The sequence below is a fragment of the Eucalyptus grandis genome, chromosome 10 (genome assembly GCF_016545825.1).
Source record: "Eucalyptus grandis isolate ANBG69807.140 chromosome 10, ASM1654582v1, whole genome shotgun sequence".
Taxonomy (NCBI): domain Eukaryota; kingdom Viridiplantae; phylum Streptophyta; class Magnoliopsida; order Myrtales; family Myrtaceae; genus Eucalyptus; species Eucalyptus grandis.
Genome location: NC_052621.1, coordinates 28,495,402 through 28,521,197, shown reverse-complemented (window position 1 = coordinate 28,521,197; position 25,796 = coordinate 28,495,402). Strand labels below are relative to the sequence as shown.

Below are 25,796 nucleotides of genomic sequence, written 5' to 3'. Positions count from 1 at the left end.
AGTCGATGCCTAGTACTGACATATGCTAAGTGCTTAACCCATCTAGCCGGCAATACTTTATCTTCTTCCTTTCTTAATTAAGGGAAAAGGGTTCTCTTAAATCGAAAATTTCCATATATTATTTTCACTTGGTGTATATATCTGAAATGCCTTTTCATTACTAAACTAGGGCAGTCGATGCCTAGTACTAACATGTGGTGAGTGCTCAGCCTATCTAACCAGCAATGCTTTATCTTCTTCCTTTCTTGATTAAGGAAAAAAAAGTTCTCTCAAATCGAAAATTTCCATTTATCAATGACAAGAAACAAAAAAAATAAAAAAATGAAGGGATATTTAGGATAGGAGTCATACTATCATAACACTTATCACGATAATACACTTGAATCATAGCATCTTCATTTCATACATTTTGTCTGCTTGAATCTTATCATTACGTTTAAAGGACGGAGAAAATGAGACGTGACCTATAATATAAAAAGGATGCGTGATACGATCAAATTTGCAAGTATCTTAGGATTAAAAGGCACAAAATAAAAGTTGGAGTGTATTGCCCGACAGGTTAGAAAAATCTAAGGAAAGAAGAAAAAATAAGAATGGCTTAACAGGGAAAAAAAGAACATGGAGAATTGCGACATTTTTCTTGGGTCTCAAAAAGGGGAAAAAAAACAGAAATTTTATATATTAATTCGACACGCAAGAATATTAGATGCCTAAAATCAACCTTATCTGAAGCTACCACTTTTGATTTATTTCCCTTCAATATTTTGGTTCTTTTCTTTTCTTTTTTTCCCATTGGCTTATGGCAGGAAGAAATATATAACTACCACACACGCACACATACTCACACAAAATGAAGAGGATAAACTTCATGGCAATTTTTCTTTTTTTTTTTTGTGGTGGAGATATGAGGAGTACTCATCCCAAACAATTTTTGTTTTTTCTTTTGGTTTTGATGCTGGCGAACATAAATTAGAAAATTCAGTTATCCACAATCCTTGGCTCTGACATATTATCTTCTTCCCATCCCTTCTTCCATCCAAGCTCCATCTTCATCGATCGTCTCCACCTTATCCATAACAGACAACTAGCATTTCATAATAGCAATTGTCACTACGATAATATATATATATATGAACAACTTTATTTATATGAATATTTTACAAGAACGATAAAGAGAAAAAAAGGCGTGAATTATTCGATTAGCAATATGCACATAGCCGCAAAATTCCCTTACGAAGAAAATCTCTGTCGATATATTCTAGAGTTAGCGATGAAAAGTTGTCTGAAAAATGCAATACTTTGCAGCCTTTAGACAACCCCAAGATAACCCTAAGCAAGAAAGGAATTCGGACGATAACTAAAGTGGTTAAAATAATGTAGAAATACACTTAAAATAAAAAGAGTGGCCTGAAACCCATGCAAATGATAGGTTTCGAGGCCGACGAGTTTTCTATTGGAATACTGCACGATACCCAGAAATGTAACTTTTCCAAATGATATTATAGAGTTCTGTAACTCCTTCTTAATAAAAAATTATGAGCCATTCACCGATTGCTATGCAAATTCTCAACTTGAGCTCAAGAAAGTCCTCATGATTATGTCTGTCTCACAATTAGCACCAGTTCAATTTACTTAAATGATATAAAATCTTGAAAATGTTGATACATAATGTCATAAGTCTTTTTATTTGTATCTACTTATCATCAATGCATGCAAAAACAATAACAATGATAACTCATGGCATATTCGCACGTTGCACATGCATGAAACTTTTCAAATATGGAAATTAGTAAATGATCGATTTATAAATTATTGGTTTTGTTGTGTTACTTTACAGGAATATCCTCTCTTTTTTGACAAAATTATAAGAAAGGCAGAATTCTAAGTTCATCTTATATATCGGTGACATGGACTAAAATAGTTAAAAATTATTCAACCGCCTTCGTTTTATGATGCAAAGGAATTTTATATGCAATCAACACCATCCATTGAAAGAAAAAAGCAAAATCTTCAAAGGAAAAACCCCAAAAACATGTTGGAAATTTTCAAATATTAATACTTTCCAATATCGAAACTCATTAAAAAAAAAAAAAAAAAAAGCAATGCATTGAATGACACAAATCTCTCTGTCTTTTTTTTTTTTTTTTTTTTTTTAACAGAAATCTTAATTTGAGGGAGTGGTCTCGTACAAGAGAACTACTTCTTGCAAGGGGGAAACGAATGATGTCCTCCTTGCAAAATTAAAAAGAGTCTCCTTTCCTTCTTTCTTCTTCCCGGTATTGTGTGCAGACCAAGCATACCCTCTCCCTCTCTCTCTACATCTCTCTCTCTCTCTCTCTGCATCTCGCTCTCGCTCTGCTGCGAGAGTTGAAGATGGGAAGAGCGTTCGTGTACGTCATCCTCGGAGGCGGCGTCGCGGCCGGCTACGCCGCCCTCGAATTCGCCAAGCGCGGCGTCTCCCCCGGTGAACTCTGCATCATCTCCGAAGAGCCTGTACAATCTCTTTCTCTCTCTCTCTCTCTCTCTAGATGTCTCTGCTCAATTTGGCGACTTGTGCTCTTGGAAGCTTCCGTTTCGCGATCGCTTCGTGATTTCTGCTCGTGGGTCGTTTGCTGGTCAGCTCAAATTTGAGTCGGAGTCGGTCCTTATACTCGGGATTCGGTTAAATTCGGGAACTTGACTCGTTTGGCGAATTGGGTTAGCTGGAAAGAAGCATCTCTGTCCGTCGCGACTCGCTGATTGGCTTGACTAGCGGGAGGTTTTTATGTGATTGCTGTTTTTAGATGAGATAGCTGACTTATGAACCATTGCGTATCGCAACCTTCATTTTTTTTTTCTTTCAGCATTTGAATCCCCTTCTCGACGCTAAGTACATTCGGACGATTGTTGGATTGAATTGGTAGCGGTTCAAATTAGCATCTTTTGTGTGGTTCGGCTTGATTGTTGTGGAATTTGAAAGAGGCTTTGCAGTTTAACGTGTAGCATTTACGGCATCGTCGAGTTTATGCATCAATGCTGGCCTAAGGCGAGAATGGGTCCTTAATGAAAATCTTAGCACTTGTCGGTACTCTGTACATTAATGTACTTCATCCCCATTGCAAAAATGTAAAGTGGTGTGCCTTTGCGGTTGTCTGTTTGATACTTCTCTATCCTTTCCCTTGGAATTGCATCACAATTTCCTAACTCTTCTTCCAGGTCGCGCCATACGAGAGACCTGCATTAAGCAAAGGCTATTTGTTATCTGAAGGTGTAAATTCTGTCCTTCCTTTACTACTAGAGCATTGACTGTACCATTGAATCATCTTGTTTAGATATGCACTTAGATTTGTAATACTGATCAGGATAAATCTATAAAAGTCATTGAGTGAGCTTGTGAACTATGAAGGGTCTCTAATAATAAATGCAAATTACTCATTCGCTTAATGCTACTTGTGTAATTGAGCCCTCATTTGAAACATGTCTTTTCCATGCCAAATCCTTCCTTTCCATCCTTGCACTATTCTGGTGTTTTACATCAACAGCTGGATTTTTGTGTGGTAGATCTAACCAATTAACATAAGGATAATACTACTAATATTTAAATGCAAATTACTCATTCGCTTAATGCTACTTGTGTAATTGAGCCCTCATTTGAAACATGTCTTTTCCATGCCAAATCCTTCCTTTCCATCCTTGCACTATTCTGGTGTTTTACATCAACAGCTGGATTTTTGTGTGGTAGATCTAACCAATTAACATAAGGATAATACTACTAATATTTAAATGCAAATTACTCATTCGCTTAATGCTACTTGTGTAATTGAGCCCTCATTTGAAACATGTCTTTTCCATGCCAAATCCTTCCTTTCCATCCTTGCACTATTCTGGTGTTTTACATCAACAGCTGGATTTTCGTGTGGTAGATCTAACCAATTAACATAAGGATAATACTACTAATATTTAAATGCAAATTACTCATTCGCTTAATGCTACTTGTGTAATTGAGCCCTCATTTGAAACATGTCTTTTCCATGCCAAATCCTTCCTTTCCATCCTTGCACTATTCTGGTGTTTTACATCAACAGCTGGATTTTTGTGTGGTAGATCTAACCAATTAACATAAGGATAATACTACTAATATTTAAAGAGCAGTCAACTGTACCAGTAAATTGATTACAGATCAATCATAGCAAAGTGGTACGGTGATGCTAGATTTCGGGCTGCAATTTAGCGACTATATGTAGGAAAAACCCAAAAGAAGGTCGTTCTTCCTGGGTGCCCTTTTCCTTTGATTCCTCTTTGTTTCTTGATTGGCTTTGTTTAGATTTCTTATGGACATCATTTGAGATAAGTTGGGTCCGGACCTACTTGATTCTAACTAGAGGAAGCCATCCACATTTCTCACCCATCTTAGTGGTTTATCTTGGTTTCATTCATCTCTGAAATTTGTTGCGACATGCAGTTCCTGCACGGCTTCCATCATTCCACACTTGTGTTGGTGCAAATGAAGAAAGACTAACTCCTAAGTGGTACAAAGAACACGGTAAGGTTTTCATACAATTTGGCCCTTTCAGTTCTGCAAAAGCCAGCATTTCCTTTTCATGTGGAGCAGATCTGTGTTCAACATATTCGTCATTTTTTTCATAGTTTCTAGAGGCCTTCTTTCTCACTTAGTTAATGAACTTCTGGAACTTCTGTTCCCAGGAATTGAGTTGGTGCTTGGAACTCGTGTTAAGTCTGCTGATGTGAAGCGGAAGACACTATTGACAGCTACTGGAGAGACGATAAGCTATAAAATTCTTATCATTGCGACAGGTGCACGGGTACTGGAAGTGTTTTTTTCAGAAGTTTTAAACGTCTACCGTGGTTAAAAGCGTTGAAAAGAGATTATAACACAGAGCTTGGGTTTTGTGGACAAGCAATGTTAAACTTGTCTGTGTAACTGGCATTGCCTTTGGTCATTTTCTAGGGAAAGTCTCATGCCACGAAATATACCTTCACATTTCAGGGGCTAGTTTTTTGCTCTGGCTGGATTTGGTGTTGGAGGATTTTGATTGGAAAATTCGTGAAAGTACAGGGACCTGATTAGACAAATTATAAGTACATGGATGTATTGAAAAAAATGTTTAGATACAAGGACAAAATGTAAAATATTTTCCTTATATTTTCTTGCTTTAACAGTTTTCTGTATGTTAATGTAGGCTTTAAGGCTTGAAGAATTTGGAGTGACTGGATCAGATGCTGAAAATGTATGCTATCTAAGGGATTTAGCTGATGCAAATAGACTTGTTGATGTGATGCAATCATGCACCGGTGGCAATGCTGTTGTCATTGGTGGTGGTTACATAGGAATGGAATGTGCAGCATCACTTGTGATCAACAAAATAAACGTGACAATGGTTTTTCCTGAAGCACAATTCAGTAAGTATTTTCAGAGATCGAAATAGTTGTTTGGCAGAGCAGAATCGACACAAGTTGAGTGGATGTACAAGTTATGCATTTTCTGCACTTGTCCATTTTGAGGGGTTATTCTTTAGCAATCACAGCATGGGCATGTCAGTCCTCTTAAAATTGAAAAGGCAATTACTGCACAGCTTGCTGACGACAAAAGTATCTAATAAACTTTGCACAATCTTAGTTTTCCTTTATTACCATTTTCTACTTTTCATCGGACTAGATATTCTTCTGAAAGTCTGATCAATACATATTTCTTGCAGTGGCCCGCTTATTTACACCCAAAATCGCAAGTTTCTATGAGCAATATTATGTGTCCAAAGGAGTGAAGTTCGTTAAAGGAACGGTACTGTCATCATTTGAGATTGATTCCAATAAAAAGGTGACACTTTTCTTCCTCCCTTCTCTTCTTATGGATAGAGAGTTTTGACTTAGCCTCCACAATCGCTTTCCACTGGCCACTTACACGAGTCTAGTCTACTTGTTGAGCAGGTCACAGCTGTTATTCTTAGGGATGGTAGTCGGCTACCTGCAGACATGGTTGTGGTTGGGATTGGAATTCGTCCAAACACGACCCTGTTTGAAGGACAGCTCACATTGGAGAAGGGTGGTATCAAAGCCAATGGACGGCTGCAAGCAAGCTATGAGTCAGTGTATGCTGTTGGAGATGTTGCCACATTTCCAGTCAAATTAATTAGAGAAAATCGTAGGCTTGAGCATGTTGATTCAGCACGAAAATCAGCACGACATGCCGTTGCTGCAATAATGGACCCAGAAAAAACCGGGGAATTTGATTACCTCCCATTCTTCTACTCTAGAGTCTTTGCATTATCGTGGCAGTTCTATGGGGACAATGTAGGGGAAGTCATCCATTTCGGTGATTTCACAGGAGGTAAATTTGGTGCGTACTGGGTTCACAAAGGCCACTTGGTGGGTTCATTTCTCGAAGGTGGCACCAAGGAAGAGTACGAGACCATAGCCAATGCCACCAGGCTCCAGCCTGTGATCGATGACTTGGCCATGCTGGAAACTCAGGGTCTGGGCTTTGCATTGGCTGTTAGTCAAAAACCATCCCCTTCGCCTCCTATGGAAATTAGTAGTTCCGCTTCCACTGTTGTTTTGGAGAAACCAGTCTATGTTTGTCATGCAACAGTTGGCGTGCTGGTGGCCACAGCAGTTGCTGCATTTGCGTACTGGTATGGGAGGAGACGTCGAAGGTGGTGAGGACCTAATTTATCATCTCAGCTCTTGTGAGTTACTCATGAATCGATACCCCTGTTGTAGCAATTGATAGAGTAGGATACTCAATTTACTCAACTAGATGCAATCAGTCCCAGCCCAAAGAGAGAAAAATGAAGCTGCTTTGTTTTACACTGTGGAGTACAAGAGCAGATATGCACATAAGGGTTGTAAACTATTATCCTTAATGTGATTTCAGTTTACGACTTTGAGCATCTGATATCGCGGGTCTAGTTTGATGAGCATAATGTTGCGATATTTATTGCTAGAATACACCCGCCCTAGCATATGCAGGACAGGGATATGGTGAAATCTGTGTTGATTTCTCTCTATGCACAGTTGCTCGCTCGGTCCTCATGTATGGTTCTACGATTCTATTAGTCCGGGGTTGAATCCTGTCTGATCGAACGAATGCATGGCTGTGATTTGATTTCGGGTTATTTTTATGATGGGAGTCGATGAGATTTGAGCAGGGTACCTCACAAACAGTTATTCGAAGTACTGAAGTAGTGAGTTCTGCAAGGTCACGGGTTTCGTGCGTACCAAGTCACTAACCGAGCTCATGTCCGGTTTTATCACGCTCGCTGGTTCACCTGGGAGGAGTTAACAACTCTCTTTCTGGGATTTTGCGAGGGTAAGTGAACACTCGAACGTGTCTCGCGATGCTTCCTAAGAAGACGTAGATTCAAGAATACCCTTCGGTTTCTTATTTCCCATCTCGCATCGTTTCTTACACAAGGACAGGGTATTTTACATCATCTCCTAGGTAGCAAGTTTCTATATCAATTTTACGTGCACTAACACATAACCCACGGAATCGATTGCTCACATCAAAACATCATATGATTTCCCAAAGACCCTATATGCACATATATGAGTTTAAGAGCAATCTCGCTGAGTTGCTGATTAATGGGATTCAAAATGATACGACTAACATGATTTAAATAAGGAATTTATTATCTATTGTTACCCTTGACATCCATCTCCATCATCAGTCATCGTCCTCAATGACAAGGGTCCAAGATCTCGTAAATGCGCATGTAACGGTCCCGACCCTCTTGTCGATGGTGAGAATAGAATACTGTAGCTACCTTCATGCGCCCCTCTCCCCCAACCTAATAATGCTTTCTCATATTTTGTCATTGTGAGGTTGAATTCATTATTCACATTTGCCCCTAGTTAGCATTCGTTGTATTGCTATATTAAAGTGACAGAACGAGTAATAGGTATATGATTGATGATCTAAATCAAACAAATTAGAAAATCAACTCTCCGGAAAAGAAGAATAGAAAAGATAAAATAATGAAAATTGAAGAACAAAATTCGTCGGAAATATCAAATATCGACAACTTAACTAAAATAATTTTTAATGACGAATGAGAATTCGATCGTGGGCCTTTTTTTTCCTTTCTTCCTAACATTTACCGAGTAACGTGTGCTTAACTGTTTATAAAGCCCGGATGGATGGATGAGTTCTTCACCACACCCTAACGCCGCATCACCACGCAGTAATATTTGTCAAGTCGCGAGGGCAGTTCCGTCCAAACAAAAAAGCCCATCGCGTACGGTGGTCTTACTCTACTCTCGCTCCTCTCCTTCGTGTTCTCTCCCAGTCTTATCCTATCGTCTTCTTCTTCTTCTTCCTTCCTTCCTCCTCTTCCTCTCCGCTCTCGCTCCTCTCTCTCTCTCTCTCTCTCTCTCTCTCTAGCGCGACAATGGCAGCAACGGCTCTCTCCACGCTCGCCTCCCGCTCTCCGTCCGCTCACCCCGCGCCCCTCTCCTCCGCTCGCTCCCTCAGAGCCCAGCCCTCCGCCCTCCAATTCCCCCTCCGGCCCTCCCCGATCACCCGCCTGGCGCGCCGCCCCACAACCGCCGTCCGCCCCGTCGCCGCCGTCGAGGCCCCCGAGAAGATCGGGAAGCTCGGCGACGAGATCTCCGACCTCACCCTCGCGGAGGCCCGCGCCCTCGTGGACTACCTGCAGGACAAGCTGGGCGTGTCCGCGGCCGCGTTCGCCCCGGCGGCGGTGGCCGTGGCGCCGGGGGCCGGGGGCGACGCGGCGGCGGCGGCCGTGGAGGAGAAGACGGAGTTCGACGTGGTGATAGAGGACGTGCCGAGCTCCGTGAGGATAGCGGTGATCAAGGCGGTGAGGGCGCAGACGAGCCTGGCGCTCAAGGAGGCCAAGGAGCTGATCGAGGGGCTGCCGAAGAAGTTCAAGGAGGGAGTGTCCAAGGACGAGGCGGAGGACGCGAAGAAGCAGCTCGAGGAGGCCGGTGCGAAGGTCGCCATTGTTTAGGGAAGGACCCAATTCGAGGCGATTGATACAGAGCCGATAGGAAGCGATGGTCTTTTAGGGTTTAAATCGAAGTGTGATTTGGTGAGAGGGTTTAGTGTAGTTATAGTGGGAAGGAAATGATTGTTCATGGGGGGCCTGAGCTGATGTTGTATTTGCATTTGTAATGAGGAATTTCACTTGTGCGAATCTTCAAATTCTTTTCTCTTTTACCGTTCGTTTGGATTGATCTTTTTGGTCTTGGGATTTCTTTCGATGCAATACACACGACAACAACATTTGATTTGACAAAATTGCAGAGGAATTGATCAATCAAAAATCACAGAAAATGAAGTTCAGGATTCAAATGCCAAAAGCCACACACGAACGACATATGATTTGCAAACTGAGATACATCCTCGAATCATGGCCCAAAGTCTCCAGCCGAGAATCAACGACCAATCTATTAACATGATAAAATTGGTCATCCACAAAATGGAAATCAATCAGTCGTCAACAGGGTCCTGAGGAGCTTCATCTGCGGGCCTTTTGATGGTTATGACAGGGCACTCAGCATGCTTCATGCAAAATTCACTGACGGTGCCGACAAATACCCTGTGATGTTATGTGCACGACAAGATCAGGCAATGAGGTGTTTCCAGAAATATGCATGACATTAGCTAACTCTAAACAGACGATAGAGATGTATCAACATGCGAGATGTGACAACTAGTAAGAGAACTTCCACTCAGCCAGCAAGTCAATGATGAGGTCATGAGAGGAAGATCAAGCTGTCTTGAAGGAGACTCCACGGGGGCAGGCTCTCGATTTATGAGATGTTCATCTGAAAGCAGAATACAGAAAAGAGCTCGATATACCTTTGGAAAGGGCCAAGACCCCTGCTTCCCACAACAAGTAAATCAGGCCTAACTCGCTTCACCTCATGACAGATGACCTCTTTTGGATCTCCTTTCTTGATCCATGCTTCACATTGTACCTAACATGAACACATCATAAGGAAATGGTGAATACTATTGTTGGCAATGTCTTTCAGGAAAAAGAGAGGAGAAAAATCTCCAATACCCCGATTTCATGACATCTGTTGACAAAGCACTCCAGTAGATGAATTCCTCTCGCCTTATCCTTCTGTTTCAAGCTCTTAAAATCGTCCGGAGATGCATATATACTATCCATGTCATCAAAACCTATGGCAAAGGCAAAGTGAGAGGCCATATATCAGTGAGGATGCAGGATTTCCCCAAACAATTAGCCTAGGCAACAAGAATTGTTGAATCAAAAGGCACAACTGACTTATTGCCATACATATATAAATGCCACTTGCCACCCAGAGTCTGACAAGCAAAAACCCCACATTGATCGTTCTGTGAAGTACTTCTTATAGAAACGATTACAAAACCTGTTGGCTGGGAATGATTTTGTTTATCTAATCACTCAGCATTCTAAAGGTAGATAATACTCTCCAGAACCAATATGCAAGAGTTCTGAGCCTGGACACCCGGTCCAGCTTCACTCTCACAGCACATATGTGATCAAATGTTTCAAGGGCTTTCCCTTTGAGGCCAAGAATTAATAACTCAAGTTTCACATTCTGTAAATTAAAACTGCAGAGCTAAATACAACGGCTCATGCCTCAAGTCTCTTTCTTCTTTTTACAGAATAAGAGATGGGAGAGACAAATACAGATGACTATGCACTTCTACCGTGTTTTTGGTCACAACATGACACATATCACAATAAATCAGTCAGAGCATTCCATCGAAATCCAGAGAAGGATGAAGTGCCATGTACAACATGCCGCATCTCTCTCATTCAGCATGGGCTTCTTCCTAAACACCAAAATCCCACCCCTCCCTTCGGAAACTTCTTTTAAGTAAAAGAGTAGCTTTGATGACAGGCGGTGGCAACAGATCTAAAGATCCATGTCATCCCTCTCCCTTCCTGCAACTCATCCTCACCAGCCTATTCAAACACAAGGCTTGGTTAATTAAACAAGAGGCCTATTCTCAAGTATCTCAACTTCTTTTCGTGCAGGGGAAAGAGAGAACATCAATCACCATTGCTGATTTACTATGAGAACAGAACTAGAACAAGATTTTCAAGCGGCTGCAAAATATCCGAGGTCTGCAGTCGCCAAAACTCGGACTAGGCAAAGGGAAGAGTACCTATATACCATATATGACGCGCGCAGCACACTCAATCCTCTTCCATTTCCCGACTTCTTTTACAACACAGCCTAGTTCTAATCGATTTGATCGTTCTCAAGCTCTTCTCCACATCTTCCTGCCATCCACAGCATCGATTTTCCGCCAATCACACCGCCAACGATAGGTACGCCAAAAACCTCTCAATGCACACCAAAACCGAGAGAGAGAGAGCATCCACATTCAGTTCTCACACAAAACTAATCAACCAACAGGCCACGGATTCGGTTATCGTCGGACGGTGAAAACCGCGCGAATATCTCTATTCCTGACGCAAATGCGACACGGAAACCGACCGTACATCGATACTAACAGGAATGCTCGGCGCCCATCGACGAAACTAACACCGATCACATCTCCTCCGATCGAACGACAACAAGAAGCGCAAACGCAAAAAGCTAGAGAGAGAGAGAGAGAGAGAGAGAGAGAGGACCGTCTTCGTCGGGGACCTGGACGTGGAGGAAGAGGAGCTTGAAGCCGGAGGTGTTGGAGCGGACGATCTTCTGGAGAGTCCACTCGAAGGCTCCCCGGCTGCTTATCGACGCGTGCGGGTACCCCTTGATCGTCGATTCGTTCACTCCCATCATCACCCTCGTCGGCTCCCCCTCCATCTCTCTCTCCTTCTCTCTCTCTCTGCGCGCGACGATCGATCTTCGTCTTTCTCCAGTCGGAACTAGAAGCTACGCCCCCCGCGTCTGCTCTGATATTTTCTTTTATTTACTTTTTGCGTGTGGGCCTGTTTGTATTATCGTCGACGGGATACGCACCGAGGCGCACGGTCGGAAAGATGGGCGGGGGAGCGCTAACGTGCGCCCCGGGGCTTGGGGTGCCACCGGGCGGTTTCAAAAGATGTGTCCTCGTTTGGCGCGGCTTACCGGGCTCCCCGTGGGGGCCGATGAAATGCCCAAAATGCCACTCCGCTTTAGCCACTCTGGTGGGCCCGACCGGATTTGGAGGGACGGGTCGGGTAAGAAAGGCGGGGGGTCCGGGTCGGGCGTGGATAACGGGTCGCTTTTGTCCATTTTGGTCTTTTTAATGGATCTATTACTTTCACGAAAAATGCAATTTTACTTCTTCTGAAAAAACAGTTTCCACTTTAATCGTTTATAAAAATAAATGAATTAAAAAAATATATCAATTCTTCTCTTTTTCCGCCCGTTTTCCGTGCCCATCAGTAACTATCAATTCGAAAAGTCTCACTGGAGATCGTGACGAAATTTTACTAAGGACAAAAAGGACCTAACAAAACAGCAATTTTATGCAATTGGATCGCATAGATAAACTCCGTACATAGTTGTCGGGATTTAATGAAGTCTGCCATTAGACTGGTGAATTTTGATTTCAACCAATACTAAATTCTTATAGACTAATATTAGAGTTAACACTCTTTAGATGGTTGTAAAAATTGAAAAAGTGCTTACTTCGAGGAAATTGCTTGAAATGGGAAATTTCCAAAATATCTTTTTAAGCTTAACAAGTGACTAGCGGTTCTCTTTATCTATAAATACATCCCTTCTACAATTTAGAGGATGGATTTTCAGATCTACAAGAAGGATGAGTTTTCATTATCCATAATTGCTTTTCCAAAGGAAAAAAACCAAAAAAAAAAGAAGAAAGAAAGATAAACTCAGCTCAATTAGATTCGACAAAGCTCGAGAGCCTGCTCACTCGAGTATGAAGCATCTTGAGCTTAAGCTCGACTTAAAATCTGGGAAATCGATCTCGAATAATCAAGTCGAGCTCCTACTACTAGCAAAATATAGCCTGCTTACTCGATTTCATTACGCTCTTTTAAGCAGTTGCAATGGTAAAGTTGAACCCCCATATCATTCTATCAACCAAATGCTCACTCTCCTTTCGAGAACTTCATCAGCAGCGTATCATAGATTTCTATGTTTATCAGGAAAGCTTCATCGCCAGATTCCACACAAAAAGACGTTTTCCCTAGATCAAGAGAGATCTGAAGGAACGATCTATGTTGCTTTAGTTAAGCTCACTTTTCATACTCTGGTCGCGGGTCGAAAAGGAATATTGGTTTTGGCCTAGGTCGATTGGTATGAATCGAAGTTTCAGTCGGGACCAAGAGTCCGCGGCCTTCCGCGATCTATGAGCATATATAAATTTGTATGCATGGATAAACACAAGTATAAAACATCTGAAGCCGCGGTCACAGTCAAACAACAGTATCTTAGCATAACCTGTTTCTCAGTATCCATGCTAAATAAAATGAACTCGGCCACAATTTTGGCACAATTATGAACTTTCCATAGGTCTGATTGGATGAGCTGTCGCCGTTTGCAATCCGAGCTACAAGTCTAAAGGCTCGTCTCCATGAGATTGCAATGCCACTGCTCAATCCGTATGAGATAGAGCTTGAACTTAGTGATGTCTATTACTCAACATTTGCCCTTCCATATATGTGCATATTAGCATAAAACAAGGACCCTTGCGAAACAAGATGAAATCCAATTGAGGAATCTGAATCAGTTCATACTTTCACTGTACATGTTTAGAGAGTAGAGGAGAGTAATGTACTTATAGGTTTTTCTGATTTATTGATAGACTCAAGGAATGATTTGACAAAACTCGGGCATAAGCATTACAAACCATCACACATATGGTACAATGAAATAATACAATGGAACAAAGAAGAAAAATGCCCCCATACCTTCGAAGTACCTTGAGCTCATGAATCAAACTTGCTGTTGCAAACCACGAAAAGAAGAGGTGGACATTAGCATCATACTTCATCATCCTTTCTTAATCTGTCTTCTCGCTTTGCCAAAAAACTTAATTGTTTTACTAGCTGCAAAGCATCACGTTTTCAGTCAGACATCTCACCACTCCGTAGACAAAAGTCAAGACAGTATTTTAAAGTAACTGAAACAAAATGCAATCAGAGGCATCTAGGAACGTGCCATTAGTAAATCACTACTAAATGAAGACCAAGAGAAAGTGTGAAAGAACTGAAAGTGACGTGTCATTAAGACAAACAGAATTTGTCTTCTTGATTTTGCAAGGGATAAATGATATGTGAGAGACAGATAAAATGTCACACAATTGCTTCTCAAGTTATGTGACATTAGCATGCTGACCAGCGGAAGGATATAGATTCACCGATAATTTTGATTGGTAAGCATAACAATGATGCTTATTCGAGAGAAGGTTCTCAATAAAATTGTTCATCATGTGGTGAATTATACTCTGTCATCCGGTGTCCACTAAATACCAATAGAGTGGATACAGTCAACACAAATAATATTAACAGAGTAGATTTTCTCTACAACTCTCTCTCTCTCTCTCTCTCTCTCTCATATTCATGAGTCGCTGACCTTAGCGTATATGACCAGTGAACTGAAGTCCATCCCTTGAGAAACTTACCGTCGGTACTTTATTTTAATTATCCTTTTTTCCTCAAACCTAGTCATATTTCTGAAAGTATCTCTTCGTAAATGTGAGCATTCACAAATGGGAGATAAGAAATCATTCCAATCTGATCATATTCTATTCCCTGCAACATGTAGGTCGCCAAATGCTGCTCATATGCACGGTAGAGAGGGTATCTCCAACAATAGTTAAGCAATCTAATGTATCTAGAGCCCAACAATGGGAAAACACTACCTGGAAATTTTTTGTTCTCTGTCTCTGCAATTCCTCATCCATCCTCTGAACACTGACATTTAAAAGGACTTTTAATAGCATGTTAATGAAGAGTAATACGTCGCAATTGCAAGAAGCAGGAAATGACTTACCTTTGCTGCAGATTTACCAACTGAGATTGCAATTCTCTCTCCTTCGCAGAAGTAGGACTTGTCTGCAAATAAGGAGATGGAAAAAATGTTCAAAAAGTGATAAACAGTAAATAACAAAGACTAAACCAGTTGTTGCCAGATAATGTAATAGAAAAACAGAGATTTAGTGTGATTGGGTGGTGACGAATGGAATTTAGTTGCCACCCAGATTGATCTACCATATCGCTACATGCATTTCTTCATGTGAAGAACACAGCATTAATTATGTAAAACAGAGATGTATAATAAGGATTTTTGAGACACAAATCTGATTGTTGCCCAGAGAGTGAATGAGCAACGCATAATTGCTACACATGGTGACAATCAAACACAGCCATCAGCCCTGGGTTGATTGCGATGGCCGTTCCTAGTTCATCAACTACGGGATAGCACACACACTATTCTATATGAACAGCCACATTAATGAGAATGCTTTTATAGAGTAATGCAAAAAAGTTTGTATGAAGCGACATTTTGCATCCTGACCTATTAGATTCTTCGCAGTTTCCCCTAAACATTAGAGGCTAAAACAAATAGAAGCTATCCATTCCCAATATTAGAAATGTGAAGATATGGAATGTACCTGCAGTTGTTCATTAATACAAGCCTCAGCAATTTCCAGAGGCTTACCTGTATCAAATAGAGGTTGGCAAATATATAAATACCAATAAATTATAAGAAGAAGAAGAAGAAGAAGAAGAAAGCATGATATACCAGATATTTGCTCCACATATTTGATCATCTTAATAATTTCATCCTGTCAAAATTGATTTCCTTAGAAGCCAATTAAGGTACCATGTGAGACAGATCAGTTGGATTCAATAATAAAACACATACTCTTTGCGTGATGTTTTTCTGCAAAATACCCTGCAATGATGGGAGGAGTGTGCCAGTAGCAATGTTTGGGGATGTGAAATTGGATGACCCACCGTAACCAGTTCCTAACGAGCCGCTGACTGGACTCTGGACCAAAAAGGAAGATGACAACAGTTACAGCTCCTTTGCATTTGTAAAATTTGGACACTCAATACTCTTAGACCACGATGCTGTAAAAAGAGCAGTATCTAAAAGTTCTTGAAAATTTAAGAGCACAAATGAATTCTACAGGGGTGATAAACATTTTCCATGCCAGAAACATACAGAAAGAATCGGATAAGACAGAGGACATGAAAATTGGGCATGACCATATCAGATTTCCCTGATTTGAGACATAAAAAGAGCTATGGTTCAGCAGAGAAGAGTACACCAGATGCACCATATACCCTTTGTAAAGTCGTTTCACTCTTATTTTTCTATTGCCAAGAAGTAAAGGTCTCTTAAATCTTTCTGCACAAGATCCCATGAGGTAAATATGCCTTTTCTTCTCACCGATCTCATACAGCCTATCAACTTTAAAAACTTAAAAACTTCTGCATGATCAGACAAAACCTGTGAGCATGAACACTTTAAGGGGACCGAAAAGGCATGATCTGCAGATTCAATCCCTAGCAGGTCTAAGATCGTATAAAATGATACCCCCAAAAATCAAAAAATTCACAAGGGCCAACCAAAGGCCAGGTAGGCAATAGTTGGGAATGGATTACCTTTGCACTAAGATCAGCCGACGTGACCTGAAAACGTCCCTTACGCTGGACAACACCAACTTCAGATGTGTCTTCAACTAATCATTCAAATGAAAGAGAATATTAACCATCAGACTAATGTCCATTAATCATGGGAAAGAAGACAAAGAATCACTGGAACACACCAGGTGATACAATATCGGAATCTTTCTTCTGGCGGTATAGTTCAGATTGGTACTTCGGCCGTTGATGATCCCTTCTAAAATAACCAGAAATGACTGTCAGCAATAGTCTTAAAGTCATAAGCAAGCAAATAGTTAATTCTATGGCTGATGAGGCAAAGAAAGAGTTGGGTTAGACTAGATCCAATTAATCTAGTTACAATTATATACCACAATCAAAGAGCCTAAAAAGGGTTCAAGAGTAATCAAGCTGTTGACTCCATGCCACAGAAACAATCTTTAAATTCAAAGGTGTGGCTGTGCTCATCTCTTCCACCAATTACACCTCACATGCAAAAGCATCTTGCACAAGTAGACACCTCTAAGTGATCATAAGTGTCCCTTTTACCTCTACCACTGGGATACAAACAGATTCTCAAATAACCAGATTGCACAGTCAACATGAGCTCAAAGACTCCTAATCTATGGTCGACTAGCCAGTAGTATTGCGCATAGCTTCTTGAAAATCATGTGTGATACAAACTAAGGATGTGAATGATTCAGATTATCTGGCTACATTTTGATAAGATGACAAACGCAAGACTCAACTTTGTCAAACAATCACCTCATATAACCTCTATTCATTTTATCACGGTCACTTTCTGTAAAAGTCCATTTCATCCAGTCTTGTTCACATTCTACTCTGACATTAGAGTTCATCCCTTTTCCCCTCTTTTCTTCTCTTTAACTGAAATTCATCTCCACCTGTTACCATCCTCACTAGCAATTAGGAAACCCCCACACATGATCCAGATGCCCAGGCTACATCTGGTACCTAACTTCGCAGAAATATTATCCCCATGTCACTGTTGTGGGCAGGTAAATTTGGAGACGGGATGGAGACATTGTAATGTGATCAAGAGCCCAGGATAACAAATAACTCTGTCGAAAGAGTCGAGGGAGTGGCAGAGTGAAATTGCAAAATCAGATAATATCTGCTGCAAAGAGACAACCAGCAATGACCAAAATGGTGCAGATGCAAATAGTACCAACTTCATATGCTACCATAACGAATGTGCAGGCACATATACACGCATACATGAGAAAAGACATCGTGAATTGCAAGATAGTGCCATCTTTCAAGATAAATTGCACGTACTAAGAAAATTTGATGTGATCTACTTAAAACAGAAAAGAGGGAAAAAAAACAGATTGGCCTTTTCAATTGTCAAATTTCCTATACATGCATGAATGACACAACTTCCCAAACAATTCTTTCATCAAGTTATGGATAAGCATTTGGGTCTCATTTACAGAACCTCTACTTTTACACTGATTCATTCGATTACTCACGCACCGTCCCCCTTTTGGTGGTCGCCAGTTTTTCACCATTTTTATGTATATGTATGCATAGATAGCTGTTTTTGCAGTGTTTCACCATGTAAATAGTATATATGCATATATAAATATATTCACCAGCGGCTTAGTTGCATCGAATTTGTTGATAGATATCCACAAAATATTCTTTTATTCCTCATTCGCTTAATGTGAAGGTTAATATTTTAGTGGACTTTCTCATTACACGAAAATGGCATTGCTCACTTTGCTAACACCAAGCCAAGAAAGCACTTCATCATTAATTTCTTCTACTTACCAACCAGCAAATTACTGCTAAACAGGTTGTTTTTGAGAAACCAAGTTGTAGCAGATAATTCACAAATGAAAGAGGCAAAGAAAGATAGTCATGTCACTAGAACAAATATACCTCTTCACATCAACAAAAATAAGCTTCTCAGGTGAAGTCACGTTATCCGCCTGTTGGGACCACTTAAAAGTTTCTTGTCCTCAGGAATGACATGAGGTGGTAGACTGCCACTCAGCCCAAGATGATCATCCTCGTTTTTACGAGATTCAGTGTCAATAGCTCTTGATGAACATCGTGTTGGAAGCTGTTCTTCAATATCAGATTGAGTACCTTTAGGTGAAGATTTTGTAGGAAATTGCTCTTCAGAATCAGATCGAGTACCTTTCCAATTTGGACTGGTAGCATTAACATCAACCTCACGAACATCAAAATAAGCTCTACATAATAGAAAGAAGAGGATGAAATTGAAAATCGGATTTATAAAGCTAATGCAAAGTCAAATAGTTGTTTCTTGGTTTAAAAAGCAGGCACAAAGAGCTATTTTCATTAAAGCCCAGGAATCTTCCCATTAAGAGTCGAGGAATGTTATAATGAATTCATTAAAGCCCAGGTGAAGGGGAAATGAGCCTAATATCTGTTGCCTGCTTAGATATTCTGGATGAGATGTGCACAAGAGGGCAAAAAGTAGAAGGAAACTAATCATACTTCGGTGCTTGAACAGGTCTAATCGGAAATGAAGCAAGTGAGTCCTCCAAATCATGTAAATTTTCAATCGAGTCCTGGAAGAGATGAACATTGGCCATGAGAAGAAACTCAGAACCTAGTGAACCACCTAATAAGAAGAGCATCACAAGAGACCCTGTGATGATCAAAATCGATACCTTCTTGTTAGGGGCAACTTTTGTTTGGTCAATGATATTGGGAGATAGCCTCTCTGCTGGAATCCCAACATCCCAATGTCCATGCTTTTGCTTGACATCTTCGGCATTAGGATTAATATCCTCATCCTGAATCTGCAGTTAAAGTTCTCACTTAAGATGTATCTTTGTTACCTAAGCTCTTATGAGTTTCCTACAATTGAGTATGGACTGTGAACTAGAAAAAACTAGGTACCAGAGCAGCCTGACTTCTTAAATCCTCCAAGTTGAAGTTCCACGCGCTGATGCCTCGTATATATTCTTGCTGCAAGGTGACAAGTATCAATCATGTCACTGAGACTCGATCAGAACATCTAAATGAAAACTATTTCGGATTCTTCAATAGAAGGAGCTCCATCATCAGTAAAACATGAAACATACTGAAGATAAAACACTTTTGTGAACTTATCGTCTGATCTAAAGATTCCAGAAATTTCCATGTTCATAATATCAACAGTCCTAAATGTGGGTTCAGGTCAAAAACCAGTTTGTTCTTTTAAAAAAGTCTACTCCCAGTAGATGAGTGAGTCTTAGAAGAGGAGATGTTCACAGCACACTGCAAACATATAGCCTTTTTGAGAACCACAAAATAACGATACAAGCAATATCTTGAATCAGATAACTAAAAATATGTCTAAGTATAGTCTAATGTCTTTTAATACAGAAAGTTGCTGCCCACCTGTGACAGTTGCTCCTTATCTTCATAGAGGGCTTTGTTCTGTACAAGAAGATCAGCCTCTTTAGCCTGAAAATAACACTCAAGTTAGAGGTAATGATATCAGATATGCTATTAATGAGAAAATTCTTAAGAGTATGCAGCTTTCTCTCCAAGCTACAGACCTTAAGTTCCCTAAAGCGATCGCCTAATGGAGGAAGCCTTTCGAGAATGGTTTGAGCTAGATAATTTGCAGCACGAGCACGCTTAAAGAAGGGGTGCTTCAAAAGTTTTTCTGAAGTTGGACGTTTCTTAGGGTCCTTCACTAAGCAAGTGGCCACCATCTCTTTGAAAGACTGAAAGTAGGGCAGTTAATACAATTTCAGTACTTGCAAATCATAGAGCTATTTCCAACAGTACCACCTAAATTATCCACCTTGGAGAATTTCTTGTCTCTTTCATAGTCAAGCCCTGGAGGTGCATTCTGTAAGGTCATCAGCAACACCTGCACAAGGGACTCTATCAAGGAAAAAGCAAGAAGATAACATACTCTGCTAAGTTCGCAAGTTATTAAATAAAGCAACGGCCAACATATTAGGGGTTAGAACAGGCACTTCTTTTCAAATGTCAATACAGAGGCACATGCAAGGCATGTGCTCTCTCACTGGCTATTTAAAATTATGATGAAGAGTACCTTCATCGGGGGATACTTGGAAAATGGGGCATGGCCATGGGCAAGTTCAAGTGCTGTTATTCCAAAAGACCAGATGTCTGCTCTGTTAAGAGAAGCAAATTCCAATACCAAATCAACATTCCATAGGTAAGAGAAGAAAAAAAGGTAAGAGAATATGCAGATCAAATTCCACTCACTTAAAGTCATATCCATGCAGCTGTTGCATAACCTCAGGAGCCATCCTAAAGACAGAGAAAACAGACATAGGACATTTAGCGTAAGTCTGCCAACATAAATTAACTACAAAAATAAGGAATAGGTTAACATCATATGAATGAACGAGGGGAAAACTACCAGCAAGGTGTCCCAACAAAGGTGTTTCTGGACCTCTGCCTGTCCCCAGTATCAAACATACAAGCAGAAACGCCAAAATCTGCTAACTTGACAAAACCATTTGTGTCGACCAATATATTCCCTGACTGCATTAGATCGTAGAAATAGACTTATAAATAATCATTCAAGTAAAACGGGAAAAAACATGAAAAAGGAACTATCTAAAAATAAGATGCCACAACAGGAGATAACCTCAAATGTCAGAATTGGATTAAAGAAAATTGGTGATATTGTACCTTCACATCTCTATGAATATGCCCATGGGAATGAAGATACACAAGAGCTTTGAGAACCTCATGCAACAAAGTAGCGATCACAGGCTCTTCAAAACCTTCTGGAAGGCAGATTTCATAATGTGCATACAGGATCCCCCAGTCATGTATGGCATCACAACCCAAAGGCTGTGGCCAGCAGTGAAAGAGCAGTGAGCCTGTAAAAGATTTGGATGACTGATCAAGCTCATTGTCTGCACTTCCCGCCGAATACCGTCCTGCAAAGTCTCCCAACATACACATATAAGAACATTGTCAATACTAAACATTAGGTTCAGTACCTAAGAGTTCAATTACCCTCACTTAGCAAACAATCATACAGCATATTTTACGATCGAACAATTCAGTTACACCCCAAGAGCGATTTGGAAGCATACAAACTGCTTTGACAAGAAGAAAATATGGTATCATTTGCGAACAGTTCCAAGAACAATGCAAATGATTTCTGCTGTGACAAAAAAAGTTCTCATCAAATATAAAAATAAGGAAAAATGCTCCATTTATCTTCAGTTCATCATAATTTAGTAGCTGAAACACTGAGTTTGTGAAAGAAGATTGATTTCCATTATTTGATAAATGTAAAGTCATTCCAGACATACGTGGGAAGCAATGAGAAAACTTTTAATATAAGAATGTAAAGTCATTCCAGTTATAGGAGGAAAGTATAGACCCCTTCATTGTATGAATGCAATGCTATAGCTTCGCACAATTTATATGCCCATTGCATCTGTGCACACACCTATACCCCTACCAAACCCCACCCCCCTGGGGCGTCTCTCTCTGCTCCTTTCTCACACAGCATGGCCACCCCTCCCCCAAACACACGTGCACGCACCCACAGAGAGAGAGAGAGAGAGAGAGAGAACATACCAAGTCGTTGTTGCATTTTTCAAGATCAAGAACCTTGACTGCAACAATCTCATTGAATGGAATGCAGAGAGCTCTATACACTGTGGCACTGACACCTTCACCAACCTCCTCATATAACTTATAGTCCTTTGCATTGACAGGGAACTTTTTTTCAAGGGCTTGCTCCATGATTATATTTATTTCACACTTCTAGCACTCTCCTGATACCAGACATGCAATAGACAAACAACCATATGTGATAGAAGACTTCAATCTGATGTGGCGTTTTTTCCAGTTTGGTAGCATTTTATCTTTGCTCAAGAAAGATCACTAGCACATCCCAGTGACCTCATCGGAGCACCTCCTTACTATGTGGCAAGCAGAAGCATCACATCCTGAAAGGATCAATTCATCACATCTCCTAAGAACTCCAGATAATTATGGTAAGTCTGTATATATTGCCTAACATCAAAACAAAACGTGTTCAAGAATCAAAACTGTTGCCAGGCATTATATATGAATATTAACTTGAACATTGAAAAGAACATCCATATATATTGGAGGCAGTAATCCAGCAGAGAAACGAAGTAATAGGGGCTCGTATCCACCTCTAATATCCAGTGAAACTGCAAGAAAACATTATTAGCAACCCAAAGTAACCACCCTAGACAGTAGCCGATATCCTAAACTTCCAGGAGAAGCTCAATTTCAATTCACAATTCATAAATTTTCAATTTAGAAACAAGCAAAAGCTCCCAAAATGAAGCAAGAAAGTGATTCCACCATTTTAAAATAAAGAAAGAAAGCATCATCGCCTGGTTTTCAGCAGGTGAACCATGAGATGTAATTTTGAAACGCATTAAATTACGGACAAGCAACCAAACGGATAAAAAGGGCATTGTTAAGGTTCATATACCTTGGCCAAATTAAAAAGTTTCATCACTCACTTTGAGAATATTTCTAGACCTATGGTCCTAGTAACCCTAATCACGGTTTCCCCAATATAAAGAAATTGATTATGCGACCAAAAGTCATCCAAAGATGTCAACACTTTAATTTTATTGCTTGTCCTGGTCATCCCATGTACTAATAGAACATGCTTATTCAGTTGGGCCCATGAACAAGGAGGATGGCAACACTAACAAAAGTTTCTGTGTAGATGAGATAATCCGGTACTTAATCAGCACTGACAGCTATGTCTGCTCAAGCAATCCTTCACCGGCTTAAATCTGTTCACTTGGTATACTGAATGAGACTGCTGCAACAAATCTTGGTCTGCCACCTAAGCTATTTATAGAGAAATTTTATTATTCAATAGGTGTACAGCCAACAATGGGCAATAAATGCCTTTCTCACTCATCTTAGAAACTGGTAGGATGAATAAAACTAAATCCATACCCTTTAGCAAGTGCTCTGCAATAGCAATGTCTTTGGAAAATTTGTACTTTTTAAAGGTTGGTCTGCAATGACCATGAAACACCACTTTTCTATACCCGACATCAAAAGTCGTATTCACCTTATTTCCACATTTGATCAGCCTGCTCGAGGAACATCAAGTAAATTGCCATCACCCATTTCCAGAATGCATAGCTTGGCATGACCCTATGCAGGACAATGCGCCCATTCCCTAACACAAGCACTCTGACATGGCCTCAAGACAAATCCTTTTTGCAAAACCACTTAATCCAAGTTCTCCTTATATCTCATTCAGGAACCCTGCACTAAGCACTAAGCAGAAAGACTATAGTACTACAGTTTCCAATTCGCCAGCCCAAACTGATCGTCTTTAACAACTATAATAAAAACTATAAAAAAAAATATTAAAAAAGAGCGCCCCCTTCAAGAAAGCCTTCAAGGGTCAGCCAAAAGGGCTATGCTCGCACCAACCAAGCTCTAATCTTACACATAAACCGCACAAATTCACCATGTACAAACTCAAACATACACAAACAGTTGCCACATACCAAAAACCGATAAGACGAGCGCACTGACAGATATGAAACAATCAAAGTGACAAATCAATCAAGCCAAAAAAAAAACACGGAACAAATCAAATGCGCGAGCACGAGCGCCGCAGATTCCAGAACCCAAAAGAAAAAAAAAAAAGAAAAAAAACATACCGACGCAAAAAGGACTACACCACGCGAAGGCCGCGCGCAATCTCCAGCGGGGGCCACGAAGCAGCCCGGCGGCTGGAACCTGAATCAATCAGACCACTTCCGCCGGCGAACACGAACTCGACGGCGGCGGCGACGGCGGCGGCCGATTCAGCTGCCGCTTCCGATTCCGCGCTCGGAAAATGCCCCGGCCGAGCTCACGGTCTCGACATTAACGACGGGACTCCACCGGCTGCGCCCGCCGGACGAATCAATCTCCCTGTCCCTTCGCGAGCTTCGAAGCGATCAGCGCGATCCCCCAAATCTTCCTCAACGCGGACAGGTGAAAATGAGAAGAAAAGTCGAAGACCTTTTCAATGCCTTCCCCCTTCCTTTTTCCTTTTTCTTTTTTTCCTCCTTTTTTTTATTTTATTTTCGGCTGCAGAAAAATCGTAGGCGTGACTGGAGATTGAAGACGAAGAAGAGGGAGAAGAAGGAAATAAAATAATAATAATAAAAATAATAGAATTAGAAAAAAGAGGAGAAATCAGAGATTTTTTCCTTCCCTTTTCACAGAGGCTGCTTCGGTGAAGACTGGAGATGCACCCAGTGGGTCCCGCCAAGGAAATATATATACGTATATGTATATCGTTTTGATTTTTATTTTAAGAAATCGAAATTGATATTTTCCCCTTAAAATGCGGGTGGGATGATAACGTTACCGACCTAGGAGCATTTTACCTCATCGAGAAAACCCAAAAACCTGACTCGTACACACGGGGACGACCGGGACAACTATACTTGTCGTGATTCCATACGTTTCCGTGTTTCCTATCGTACGTAATGAAAAGACCTTTTTGCCTTTTTCCTTCTTGTGGAAACTCATTTGTAACAGCAAAATTTCCAATGGCTTTTGAGACGAATTCTTCTTTTCATCAATTTTATGATAACTTCCTAAATTTTGTTACTCGTGGATATGTATTCCGATGAATAAGCATGTAAAATTATGTGTGAATTTTTCCGAAATTTTATTAAGGATCTTGCTAATAAGTGTCCCGAAAGCTCTAATTAGGATCACTAAGAATTATTTAGTATTCATATTGATATGTTTTGAAAATTGAAAGGAAAAAATTGGAAAAATTATCATATTCAAAAAATAAGTGTTCGCATTTAGAAAGTATGAAGAGCAACCCAATAAGCGCCTCAAGGTATTTTAATATTTTCCACGTAATAATGCTTATATGTTTTATTTTATGTTCATGTTTTTGATGTAATGTACATTTTCCGTTTATTTTGTGAAATAGTACATTTTCCATTTATTTTGCGAAAAATAAAATGATTATAAAATATTTTTTAAAGATAATCATTTACAAATATGAACAAAAAAATAAAGTTTCATAGTATGGGAAAATAATTACAAATAAATTGTTATTGAAATTAAAAAAAAAATTTCCTTCTTATAGGCGATTTTCAAATTTTAGGTGCATTTGTTTGGAGGAGAATAAAATATTTTAAAATTATTTTTAAAAAATAAATGCACATGCACCACTTAAAAATATGAATAAACGAAAAAAATCCATCATCTATGAAATAATTTTATCAATAATGAAATATTTTT

The 25,796-nt window shown here is 40.2% G+C and overlaps 4 protein-coding genes across 4 annotated transcripts; 2 read left to right on the top strand and 2 right to left on the bottom strand.

Annotated features, from left to right (window-relative positions):
* Positions 1-2,214: 2,214 nt before the first annotated feature.
* LOC104422613 (monodehydroascorbate reductase 4, peroxisomal) lies at positions 2,215-6,917 on the top strand. The gene is made up of 7 exons (XM_010034985.3): positions 2,215-2,493; positions 3,196-3,247; positions 4,442-4,522; positions 4,684-4,802; positions 5,181-5,400; positions 5,697-5,815; positions 5,926-6,917. Exons 1-7 carry the CDS (start codon positions 2,374-2,376, stop codon positions 6,655-6,657), a joined length of 1,443 nt encoding a protein of 480 aa, XP_010033287.2. The 5' UTR covers positions 2,215-2,373; the 3' UTR covers positions 6,658-6,917.
* A 1,380-nt stretch (positions 6,918-8,297) lies between these two features.
* On the top strand, positions 8,298-9,181 carry LOC104422612 (50S ribosomal protein L12, chloroplastic-like). Its single transcript, XM_010034984.3, has one exon. The coding sequence runs from the start codon at positions 8,388-8,390 to the stop codon at positions 8,964-8,966; it is 579 nt and encodes a 192-aa protein (XP_010033286.2). The 5' UTR covers positions 8,298-8,387; the 3' UTR covers positions 8,967-9,181.
* A 65-nt stretch (positions 9,182-9,246) lies between these two features.
* LOC104422611 (universal stress protein A-like protein) lies at positions 9,247-11,860 on the bottom strand. Its single transcript, XM_010034983.2, has 4 exons — positions 11,598-11,860; positions 10,026-10,147; positions 9,821-9,939; positions 9,247-9,557 (listed from the first exon to the last, which is right to left on the bottom strand). The coding sequence occupies exons 1-4, from the start codon at positions 11,773-11,775 to the stop codon at positions 9,449-9,451; spliced, it is 528 nt and encodes a 175-aa protein (XP_010033285.2). The 5' UTR covers positions 11,776-11,860; the 3' UTR covers positions 9,247-9,448.
* A 1,696-nt stretch (positions 11,861-13,556) lies between these two features.
* On the bottom strand, positions 13,557-24,704 carry LOC104422610 (serine/threonine-protein kinase TAO1-B). The gene is given in 23 exon segments (XM_010034977.3): positions 13,557-13,970; positions 14,786-14,837; positions 14,917-14,978; positions 15,539-15,585; positions 15,670-15,712; positions 15,793-15,918; positions 16,539-16,615; positions 16,703-16,776; positions 18,444-18,509; positions 18,512-18,760; positions 19,029-19,102; positions 19,205-19,336; positions 19,437-19,505; positions 19,920-19,985; positions 20,081-20,251; positions 20,332-20,400; positions 20,590-20,671; positions 20,766-20,810; positions 20,923-21,047; positions 21,198-21,301; positions 21,304-21,451; positions 22,104-22,477; positions 24,203-24,704. Coding segments are annotated over 22 exon segments (2,115 nt in total). The 5' UTR covers positions 22,272-22,477; positions 24,203-24,704; the 3' UTR covers positions 13,557-13,904.
* Between the last annotated feature and the right edge of the window lie 1,092 nt (positions 24,705-25,796).